This window comes from Sturnira hondurensis, unplaced genomic scaffold (genome assembly GCF_014824575.4).
Source record: "Sturnira hondurensis isolate 20B ecotype Veracruz unplaced genomic scaffold, ASM1482457v3 Scaffold0019446, whole genome shotgun sequence".
In the NCBI taxonomy this organism is placed as follows: domain Eukaryota; kingdom Metazoa; phylum Chordata; class Mammalia; order Chiroptera; family Phyllostomidae; genus Sturnira; species Sturnira hondurensis.
In genome coordinates, this window is record NW_028092077.1 from 6181 (window position 1) to 17656 (window position 11476).

Consider the following 11476-nt stretch of genomic DNA (forward strand, 5'->3'; position numbering starts at 1 on the left):
AAGTGTGTCCAATCACAAACGTTTTATTTATAGATGTTGACAGCTAATGTGTATGGACATGGCATAGTTTTGTGTATTCTCATAAATATAATTCTGGATATATCCTTAACCACCTCTATGCCTAAATAAAATTTATAGAATAGTCATTATGAACCTTTATTTCTTTGAACTAAAAAAACCAAGTAATAGGTTTCTTCAATTGTTTTGCAAAGAAGATCTTTGTGTACTACTCTGCTCTCTTCATAAATGTATGTATCCCAGAGTGATGTGGTCATAGTGCCATCTTCCTCTGTGTTTAAAGTTCCACTTTTTAAACAACGATTTTAATAAAGTTGCTGAGCCAGAAAGGAGTTTTAATAGTTTAAATTTGCTTTCATTTTCTTCTTTCTATGTGCTTGTATCATTCTATAAATTTCCCATCATAACACTTAGAAGTAACAGGTAGTAAATGAATGANTGAAAAAAGCAGTTGGCACTAAATTATGTACAGTGTGAAAGTGTGTCCAATCACAAACGTTTTATTTATAGATGTTGACAGCTAATGTGTATGGACATGGCATAGTTTTGTGTATTCTCATAAGTATAATTCTGGATATATCCTTAACCACCTCTATGCCTAAATAAAATTTATAGAATAGTCATTATGAACCTTTATTTCTTTGAACTAAAAAAACGAAGTAATAGGTTTCCTCAATTGTTTTGCAAAGAAGATCTTTGTGTACTACTCTGCTCTCTTCATAAATGTATGTATTCCAGAGTGATGTGGTCATAGTGCCATCTTCCTCTGTGTTTAAAGTTCCACTTTTTAAACAACGATTTTAATAAAGTTGCTGAGCCAGAAAGGAGTTTTAATAGTTTAAATTTGCTTTCATTTTCTTCTTTCTATGTGCTTGTATCATTCTATAAATTTCCCATCATAACACTTAGAAGTAACAGGTAGTAAATGAATGAGTAAGAATGAATTAAAATTATTCTGCCTAGCTCAAAGTCCCATAGATGCAAGAATCGTGTGCGTCTTGTTCAACAGTATTTCTAGTTTGTTATTTACAATGCTCATTTTCAGGATGACATTCAAAAGCATTTATTGAGTGAGTGAGGGTGTGACCTCTGCAAGGCAGATGTTAAAAGCAGCCTTGGTGAAAGAAAAGAAAATCACTTCATTTTGTTTTACTCAAGCATGTTCATTCTACACAAAATCCATGGGTACTTCTTCTTTACCCAAGGCTGAGTAAGTGTCAGGGATACAGATCATGTGATGTAGACCACTTCTCAGATCCTCTATTTCTGATCATTCCACCCCAGGGGTCGGGAGGATCAGCAACTCCAGATTTATATGGCACAACACAGCCTTCGCATCAGGCTGTGGATTTCCACTTTTGCCCTCCCTCTGGGGAACAGACACAGGCTCTTGACAACTGAACAAAAACTTCATGAATGACGCTTGGGGATCTAGGACCTTGTCCTTCTCTAATAGCCACTGTCCTCTTCATGTATAAAGTGTGCTTAATGTGTGTACATTATCTCCCTTTACAACATATTAATAGCATTGACTTTTTGAAAAACATGAAATTCCCAATTGATATAGTTTAAGTTGAAGAAATATTAAGAAAAATTTATGTTCTATGAAGACAAAAACAATTTATTGACAATAGTATTTACAATAGTATTTCAGTTGTGATGCCTTAAATTGATTGTTAAATTATTTACTATTTATTTACAATAGTATTTACAATAGTATTTCAGTTGTAATGCCTTAAATTGATTCTCTGTCAATCTGTGAAATAAACTGAAACCTTGGGCTAAACACAATTTAATAGTGCTCGTTGCTCGCTTAGTGGTCGGATATTAAGTAGTGCTAAGATCTATTTTAATACCTTAAGGTGATTGTACCTGGTATTTACACTATTATTGAGTNTTTAAGTTGAAGAAATATTAAGAAAAATTTATGTTCTATGAAGACAAAAACAATTTATTTACAATAGTATTTACAATAGTATTTCAGTTGTGATGCCTTAAATTGATTCTTAAATTATTTACTATTTATTTACAATAGTATTTACAATAGTATTTCAGTTGTAATGCCTTAAATTGATTCTCTGTCAATCTGTGAAATAAACTGAAACCTTGGCCTAAACACAATTTAATAGTGCTCGTTGCTCGCTTAGTGGTCGGATATTAAGTAGTGCTAAGATCTATTTTAATACCTTAAGGTGATTGTACCTGGTATTTACACTATTATTGAGTAACTGTTAATACTGTTATAAAAAACATTGTATAATCTCAGGTTCTCAGGATGGTCATTTAATTTTAAGGTTGCCATTTTATTAAAAAACCTAGCAATTCCACTATTAGGAGTATATCCTAAGAACCCTAAAACACCAATCCAAAAGAACCTATGGACACCGATGTTCATAGCAGCACAATTTACAATAGCCAAGACTTGGAAGCAACCTAGGTGCCCGTCAGTAAATGAATGGATCAAAAAACTATGGTACATTTACACAATGGAATTCTATGCAGCAGAAAGAAAGAAGGAGCTCCTACCTTTTACAACAACATGGATGGAACTGGAAAGCATTATGCTGAGTGAAATAAGCCAGGTGTTGAAGGACAAATACAATATGATCTCACCTTTAACAGGAAGCTAAACAACAAAACAAACAAGCAAGCAAAATATAACCAAAGACATTGCAATAGAGAACAGGCTGACAGTGACCAGAGGGAAGAGGGGAGGGAATTTCAGGGGAAATAGGGGAGGGATTTAGAGGCACATATATAAAGGATACATGGACAACAACTGAGAAGGGTGAAAATGGGAGGGAGGGGGGAGCACGGGGGTGGAATGGGACGGGAGTAATAGACAGAAAACTGTACTTGAAAAATAATTAAATAAATTTAAATAAAGAAATAAATAAAAGACACGTTTGCTGACAAAAAGGGGGGGCTTAAACTGAATAATCTTATTTCTTTATTCAAGTTACTGCATCCGGGATTACAGTAACATGAGTCTATCAGTGGAAGTACCCATTGGGCATGATTGGGACAATGACAGTCGGCTGGGAATACACTCATACCAGTGAAATACATTACAGCTGCAGGCCAACCAGACCTAAACTGGAAGAGGCAGTGATAGCAGACAGAGAGTTCCGGGTGCAGGAGTCCCACCACCATAAGGTGGTCGACTTAACAGGTCGACTTAACAGGCCTTCCATTCTGTATTTTCACTGGGAGACACACTCTATAAAAGTGAACATTCAACTTTGTTAGTTGTCAGGAATATCAAATACTCCAAATAAGGGCTACAATTAAAGGAAAAGATCCTGTTACTTATTGGTGAGAATGTTCAACAAGGCACCCACACAAGGGTAGTTAGTGTGTTATAGCCAGGTGAATTGGCAGACTTCATGGAAAACTGTATGATGGTATTTACTAAATCTAAATTTTAGAATTTAGCTATACACACGCACACACATTTTCAACTCCTGGTTTTATATACAAGATAAATGGGTGTTTGTGTCTACCAAAGGGTATTACAAGAGTGTTCACGCTAAAATATTGGTAATAACAAAAGAGAAAACAACTCAGCACATGCACCTACCATGCACATGAGAATAGCTCAATAAATAATTATATGGTTGTACAAAGAATGCTCTACATCAATGGGATCCATCTTTGCAACTGAATGCAACAATGTGAGCAAGTGTATAAACGCCTACAGCAGCACATGCTTTAGGTGTCTGCTGGTGCTCACTTCAAAACTATTCTACTGTGATAATAATATAGAATGTAATTACTCCTTTGGATGAAGAGCCTAGTGACTTAAGAGGGTTTCTGGTGCCCTGATCTGTGGGGCTCAGTTTGTTGGGTGTCATATGCAAAATGTTAAGTCACCAGTCTGATTCCCAATCAGTGTACAGGCCTGGGTTGCAGGTTCAGTCTCCTGTCAGTACATGTACAAGAGGCAATGAACTGCTGTTTCTCTCTCACAATGACGTTTCCCTCCCTCTTTTATACTCTTTCCCCTCTCTCTAAAAGCAAATCAATAAAATATTTTTTTAAAAAAGGATTTTCTCAAATAGATGGCTTTGGTGATTCTGGTAGTGCACTATTTGTCGTTTCAGTCCTGGTTACAAGGATACTTATTTTAAACTTTTCTAGCTATATACTTATCACTTAAGTAATATCATGTACATTACATATCAAAAAGGTTATCCAAAAAGTAAATCTATGTATAACCATTAGATTTTAAGAAACTTCAGAAATTTATTGTTGTAAAAGGTTTAATTCCAGTGCTGCCTTGTCTACAATAAAGCCCAGTATATTCTTGGAAAATAATTGAGTAACTTTTAAGAAATATTTTTGCGATAATATGTCACTTTGCTTATAAATGATCACTGTATTTTTAAGTAAGTATGTCTTATTCAAAATACAAGCACTTTCTTTTAATTGATGTTCAGCTACAGTTGTCTCCATTTCCCCCACTACTCCTGCCCTCATCACCCATGCCCTCCTCCCATCCTCGATTCTACCACCCTTTGACTTTGTCCATGTTTCTGTTATGTATGTATGTTCATTGATGACCCTTCCCCTATTTTACTTCATTATTCCTCTCCCCTCTTCCCTCTAGTTACTGACAGTTTGCTCTATATTTCAATGTCTCTGGTTACATTTTGCTCGCTTCTTTGCTTGGTTGATTGGGTTCCACTTGTAGGTGAGATCATATGGTATTTGTCTCTTAACTCCTGGCTGATTTCACTTAGCATAATGCTCTTCAGATCTATCCATGCCATTGCAAACAGTAGGAGCTCCTTCTTTCTTTCTGCTGCATAGTATTCCATTGGGTAATTGTACTATAATTTTTTGATCCACTGATTTACTCATAGGCACTTAGATTGTTTCCATCATTTGTCTATTGTAAATTGTGCTGCTATGAAAGTTGAGGTGCATAGGTTCTTTTGAATTGGTGTTTCATGGAATTGCCAGATCAAAAGGCAGTTTCATTTTTCGCTTTCTGAGGAAATCCCTAGCTATCTCCAGAGTGACTACACCAGTCCGCATTCCCACAAACTGTGCACTAGTGCACAGTTCTTTTCTCCACAACCTCACCAGCACTTGCTTGTTGATTGGTTATGTAGGCCATTCTGACAAGTGTGAAGTGCTATCTCAATATGGTTTTAAGCGGCAGCTGTCTAATCGCTAGCACCCTTTTATGTGTCTTTGGGTTTTTTGTATGTACTCTTTAGAGAATTCTCTGTTCAGGTTCTTTGCCAATTTTTCAGTTGGGTTGTCTTTCTTCCTGGAGTGGTGTCCTGTGAGTTCTTTGTATATTTTGGAGATCAAACCCTTGTCCAAGGTATCATTTGCAAATACATTTTCCCATGTGGTAGGTTCCCTTTTCATTTTGCTGCTTCCTTTAGCTTTGCAGAAACTTTTTATTTGATGAGATCCCATTTTTTATCCCTTCCTTTATGCCCCTTGCTCTAGGGGAGATGTAAGTGAAAATATTGCTCCTTAGAACATCTAAGATTTTCTAGCTTATGTTCTCCTCTAGGACTTTTATGATATTGCCACTTCTAATATTGTTTTCAAGAACAAGGAGATTACAGAAGCTCATTTCCTTTGGTGCCATTACCAAGCAGAAACTACCAGAAATGGAATTGCCTGGTTCTAAAGCAGTTTTCTTTTAAATTTTTTAGTTAACTCCATACTGCTTTCTACGTGGTTGCACCAATCTTCAAGCTCACCAACAGAGCATGAGAAATCCCTCTTACCCACACCAAAAAAAAAACCCCACAAATGGTTGTAAGAAAATAACACAAACAATTTTGTGCTAAAAAATTGGGCAATCAGGAGGAAATAGATAAATTCCTTGAAACACACAGTCTTCCAACACTGAACCAGGAAGAATCAGAGAATCTGAGTAGACAGACTACAACTAGGGAAATTGAAGCAGTGACCAAAAAAACTTCCAACAAACAGAAGTCCTGGACCTGACAGCTTCACAGGTGAATTTTACCAAACATTGAAAGAACACTTATTTTTAGCAACTCTTCTGAATTTAGTGGAAATCGTTAAAAGACTCTACTTTCCTTATTGCCTCCAGGTTACCATTTCAGTATCAAACGATGGTTTTATTAGAAACAACTCAGGATGTATTTATCATAACATATAAGATAACATATGGTGATTATTACACATCATAAAACATCTCACTTTGGTAGAAAGGGCAAAATTGACTTTATTTCAGTCCCATTTATGTGCTCTTAAAGTTCATTTCTTAGAATTTATTTTAAATAAGAACTTAGCTATGATAAACTATGCATGCATAACTATAATCATATCAAAATTTTATGATATAAACATTCTCTATAAACCTAAAGGAGACTAGCAAAAGAAGAATGAGTAAATTAATGTGAAAACAGTTGCATTGACACTATTCAGAACAACTATTTGCATATAAGCTATATGTTTTTTGAATATTAGAAATCCCATAAGAGACAGCAAAATCAAGTTTTCCCTAAGCACCATGATTATACTGTTTTCTGTGTTTACAAAATCTTTATTTTCTAAAAATATTTACTGTGACAGTATTTGTATGTGCATGTCTTTGTGTGCAACATGAGTGGTTGTCTTTGTAAATTGTGAGATGGAGACAATATACCTGTATGAAATCTGGTGAACTGGAAGTAAAGAGTGCTCACTGTAGTCATTGTACTATTGCTCAGTAAGTATAATATTAGGCAAGAAGGTAGGGAAGGAAAAAAAGCTATGTTTCAAAAAGGCCAGTGTTTCTCTCTCAATTACCCAGCCTGTAGGGAATAACAGATGATGAAACATCTTATTATACCTGTTACTTGTTCCTGAGAGACCAGCACCCAGGTCCACACAGCCATGTTGATATAAGCTAGGTCACTGAGGGGACAGTGCTGAACCCTCTGGCAGACAGACTATAGGTGACAAAGAAATCTGTCATCTGGAACAAGTACAGGTTTTAATTGTGGTTTTCTCATTTCCATTTTTGATTTCTTTAGCTTTTATCTTCATTTGACTTAAAGCATGTTATGAAGCTACTGGAGGGTAAGTATCATACAAATTTTACTTACTTTTACCAATCTCATTACTCTCAAGACATTCATAAATGGCAAGGAAGAATAAAATCTGAGTATTATTTGTGAACGTGGTTGGATATTTTTTGTTTTTACTCTCTTACCTGTACTTTGACATATTTTGTAAATATTTCCTGTTTGAAATGAAGTTTTCTTTAAATATCTCTACAAGCACAGATAATTAGATGAGTTCAGACCAGGTTTTTAGAGACCTGCATAAGGATTACTACATCATTATTCAGGGGTAATTCTTTGCCAATTCCACATTTCTCATTTTCTCATTTTCACAGAGAGTAGAAGAGGTCAAGTTTTATATTACATACAGTATGTCTATTTTGCGTGAAATATAACAGTAGAGGAGAGAATTTAATTGGCCTTCTAAACACCAAGTCTTTTACACCAAAGGATTGCAGATTTCAGAGATTCTCAAGAGGAAGGGGATCAAGAACAAGGTCAAGCAATTTTACAAATTGTAGGAGATTGGGATGGAGCCCAGTACAGCTGTAAATCTTGCTGAGATTATGGGACCATGGACACATGATGAGGACAGTACCTTGTATCTTGCACATTTGACCTTTTGTTGAATAGATTAAGTGGACTCTAGAACATTACAGTAGAGGGCCTCACAAAGTAATCCACACTTGCCTCTGGGCCCCTGTTCTACCAGGATACCTACTATCAGGTCCCAACACACCTTCCCCAAGCAGTACTGCCAGAGGGGGCATGGTTAGTCCTATATGTTCCAGTGTGTGCACTCTAACCTATCTTCCACGGGGACCCCTCCAACTTCTTCTCTAGTCAACCCTCCTGCTCTGGGAGACTTGGATCATGAACTATCTTTATTCCTTGTAGACTGAAGCTGGATAGGACCAGGGGTATTGTGGGAGGTGGGGGCAACACACATCAAGAAACAAGCCAGGGATGTGCCTGCTTTACAGTATTGAATAATGAGGGATAGATCAAGAAATATATTTGTTATCAGAATGTCTCACTTCACTATGCTTCTTTATTGCAGAATATAACAACACTTACATTGCATCAAGAAAAGAAACAACCTTCTAATTACATCTGGGTTATATGAACCAAACCATTCTAAGAACAATTTGGCCAACTCTGAGGAAATTAATTTCCTTATCTATAAAAAGGGAAAATACAACATAGGTTGACATACAAATGAAATGATTTTTTTATATCAAACTGTGCTACCTTTTCTATATAAACTGTATTAGCATTTTATCAATTCATATTAAATTGGAAATATGGCAGAGAGTCAGTTTACTTCAAGAGAATGTGCATTGTTGAGCTCTTTTTCTAACTACTGACAAATAGAAGGAACCACCAGTTTAACTGCTTAGACACTCAGATGATTTTGCCCTCCACTTGCATTTCTTTCCTCCACAACCAGGGACTTCCAGACCTGAGTGATGGCTGCTGAGAACTGCACCGTGTTTACTGACTTCATACTCTTAGGTCTCTCTGACAGGCAGGATGTGCAGCAGGGGCTCTTTGTGCTCTTCCTGCTGGTTTATGGCATCACTGTGATCGCCAACCTAGGGATGATCCTGCTGATCAACATGGACCCCCGACTCCACACACCCATGTATTATTTCCTGAGCAATTTGTCTTTCTGTGACGTCTGCTACTCCTCCTCTGTCTCTCCCAAGATGCTGGCTGATTTCTTATGTGAGCAAAAGAAGATTGCATATAATTTGTGTGTGGTTCAGATGTTCTTTTTTGGCGCCTTTGCAGTTGTAGACTGTGTCATGCTGTCTGTAATGGCGTATGACCGTTATGTGGCCATTTGTAATCCACTTCTGTACACAGTTACCATGTCCAGGAGAGTGTGCATCCAGCTTGTGGCCACTGCCTACACTGCAGGTTTCATGGATCTCACCATCTTTACCTATTTCACAACACAACTGTCATTCTGTAGTTCGAATATCGTCAATCACTTTTTCTGTGACTTCCCACCCTTACTAGTCCTCTCCACCTCAGACACAACCACCACTGTAATAGCATTAACTGTTTCCTGTAGCTGTGTTGTGGGGTGCAATGTCATCACTGTTCTCCTCTCCTACATCTACATTATAACTACCATCCTTCGCATGAAGTCTGCCACAGGAAGACGCAAAGCCTTCTCTACTTGTGCCTCCCATATAACCGCTGTGGCTATATTTTATGGGACACTCCTTTTCATGTATTTACGACCTAGTTCAAGTTACTCCATGGACACAGACAAAGTGGCCTCTGTTTTCTATGCAGTTGTCATCCCCATGTTAAACCCACTGATCTACAGTTTGAGGAATAAGGATGTGAAACGTGCCCTGAAAAAAGCAGTTGGCACTAAATTATGTACAGTGTGAAAGTGTGTCCAATCACAAACGTTTTATTTATAGATGTTGACAGCTAATGTGTATGGACATGGCATAGTTTTGTGTATTCTCATAAGTATAATTCTGGATATATCCTTAACCACCTCTATGCCTAAATAAAATTTATAGAATAGTCATTATGAACCTTTATTTCTTTGAACTAAAAAAACGAAGTAATAGGTTTCCTCAATTGTTTTGCAAAGAAGATCTTTGTGTACTACTCTGCTCTCTTCATAAATGTATGTATTCCAGAGTGATGTGGTCATAGTGCCATCTTCCTCTGTGTTTAAAGTTCCACTTTTTAAACAACGATTTTAATAAAGTTGCTGAGCCAGAAAGGAGTTTTAATAGTTTAAATTTGCTTTCATTTTCTTCTTTCTATGTGCTTGTATCATTCTATAAATTTCCCATCATAACACTTAGAAGTAACAGGTAGTAAATGAATGAGTAAGAATGAATTAAAATTATTCTGCCTAGCTCAAAGTCCCATAGATGCAAGAATCGTGTGCGTCTTGTTCAACAGTATTTCTAGTTTGTTATTTACAATGCTCATTTTCAGGATGACATTCAAAAGCATTTATTGAGTGAGTGAGGGTGTGACCTCTGCAAGGCAGATGTTAAAAGCAGCCTTGTTGAAAGAAAAGAAAATCACTTCATTTTGTTTTACTCAAGCATGTTCATTCTACACAAAATCCATGGGTACTTCTTCCTTGCCCAAGGCTGAGTAAGTGTCAGGGATACAGATCATGTGATGTAGACCACTTCTCAGATCCTCTATTTCTGATCATTCCACCCCAGGGGTCGGGAGGATCAGCAACTCCAGATTTATATGGCACAACACAGCCTTCTTATCAGGCTGTGGATTTTCACTTTTGCCCTCCCTCTGGGGAACAGACACAGGCTCTTGACAACTGAACAAAAACTTCATGAATGACGCTTGGGGATCTAGGACCTTGTCCTTCTCTAATAGCCACTGTCCTCTTCATGTATAAAGTGTGCTTAATGTGTGTACATTATCTCCCTTTACAACATATTAATAGCATTGACTTTTTGAAAAACATGAAATTCCCAATTGATATAGTTTAAGTTGAAGAAATATTAAGAAAAATTTATGTTCTATGAAGACAAAAACAATTTATTGACAATAGTATTTACAATAGTATTTCAGTTGTGATGCCTTAAATTGATTCTTAAATTATTTACTATTTATTTACAATAGTATTTACAATAGTATTTCAGTTGTAATGCCTTAAATTGATTCTCTGTCAATCTGTGAAATAAACTGAAACCTTGGCCTAAACACAATTTAATAGTGCTCGTTGCTCGCTTAGTGGTCGGATATTAAGTAGTGCTAAGATCTATTTTAATACCTTAAGGTGATTGTACCTGGTATTTACACTATTATTGAGTAACTGTTAATACTGTTATAAAAAACATTGTATAATCTCAGGTTCTCAGGATGGTCATTTAATTTTAAGGTTGCCATTTTATTAAAAAACCTAGCAATTCCACTATTAGGAGTATATCCTAAGAACCCTAAAACACCAATCCAAAAGAACCTATGGACACCGATGTTCATAGCAGCACAATTTACAATAGCCAAGACTTGGAAGCAACCTAGGTGCCCGTCAGTAAATGAATGGATCAAAAAACTATGGTACATTTACACAATGGAATTCTATGCAGCAGAAAGAAAGAAGGAGCTCCTACCTTTTACAACAACATGGATGGAACTGGAAAGCATTATGCCGAGTGAAATAAGCCAGGTGTTGAAGGACAAATACAATATGATCTCACCTTTAACAGGAAGCTAAACAACAAAACAAACAAGCAAGCAAAATATAACCAAAGACATTGCAATAGAGAACAGGCTGACAGTGACCAGAGGGAAGAGGGGAGGGAATTTCAGGGGAAATAGGGGAGGGATTTAGAGGCACATATATAAAGGATACATGGACAACAACTGAGAAGGGTGAAAATGGGAGGGAGGGGGGAGCA

General features: G+C 36.7%; 1 protein-coding gene across 1 annotated transcript; it reads left to right on the top strand.

Moving 5' to 3' along the window:
• The first annotated feature begins 8530 nt into the window (after positions 1-8530).
• LOC118974573 (olfactory receptor 1052-like) lies at positions 8531-9469 on the top strand. The gene has a single exon (XM_037028071.1). The coding sequence runs from the start codon at positions 8531-8533 to the stop codon at positions 9467-9469; it is 939 nt and encodes a 312-aa protein (XP_036883966.1).
• The last annotated feature ends 2007 nt before the right edge of the window (positions 9470-11476 follow it).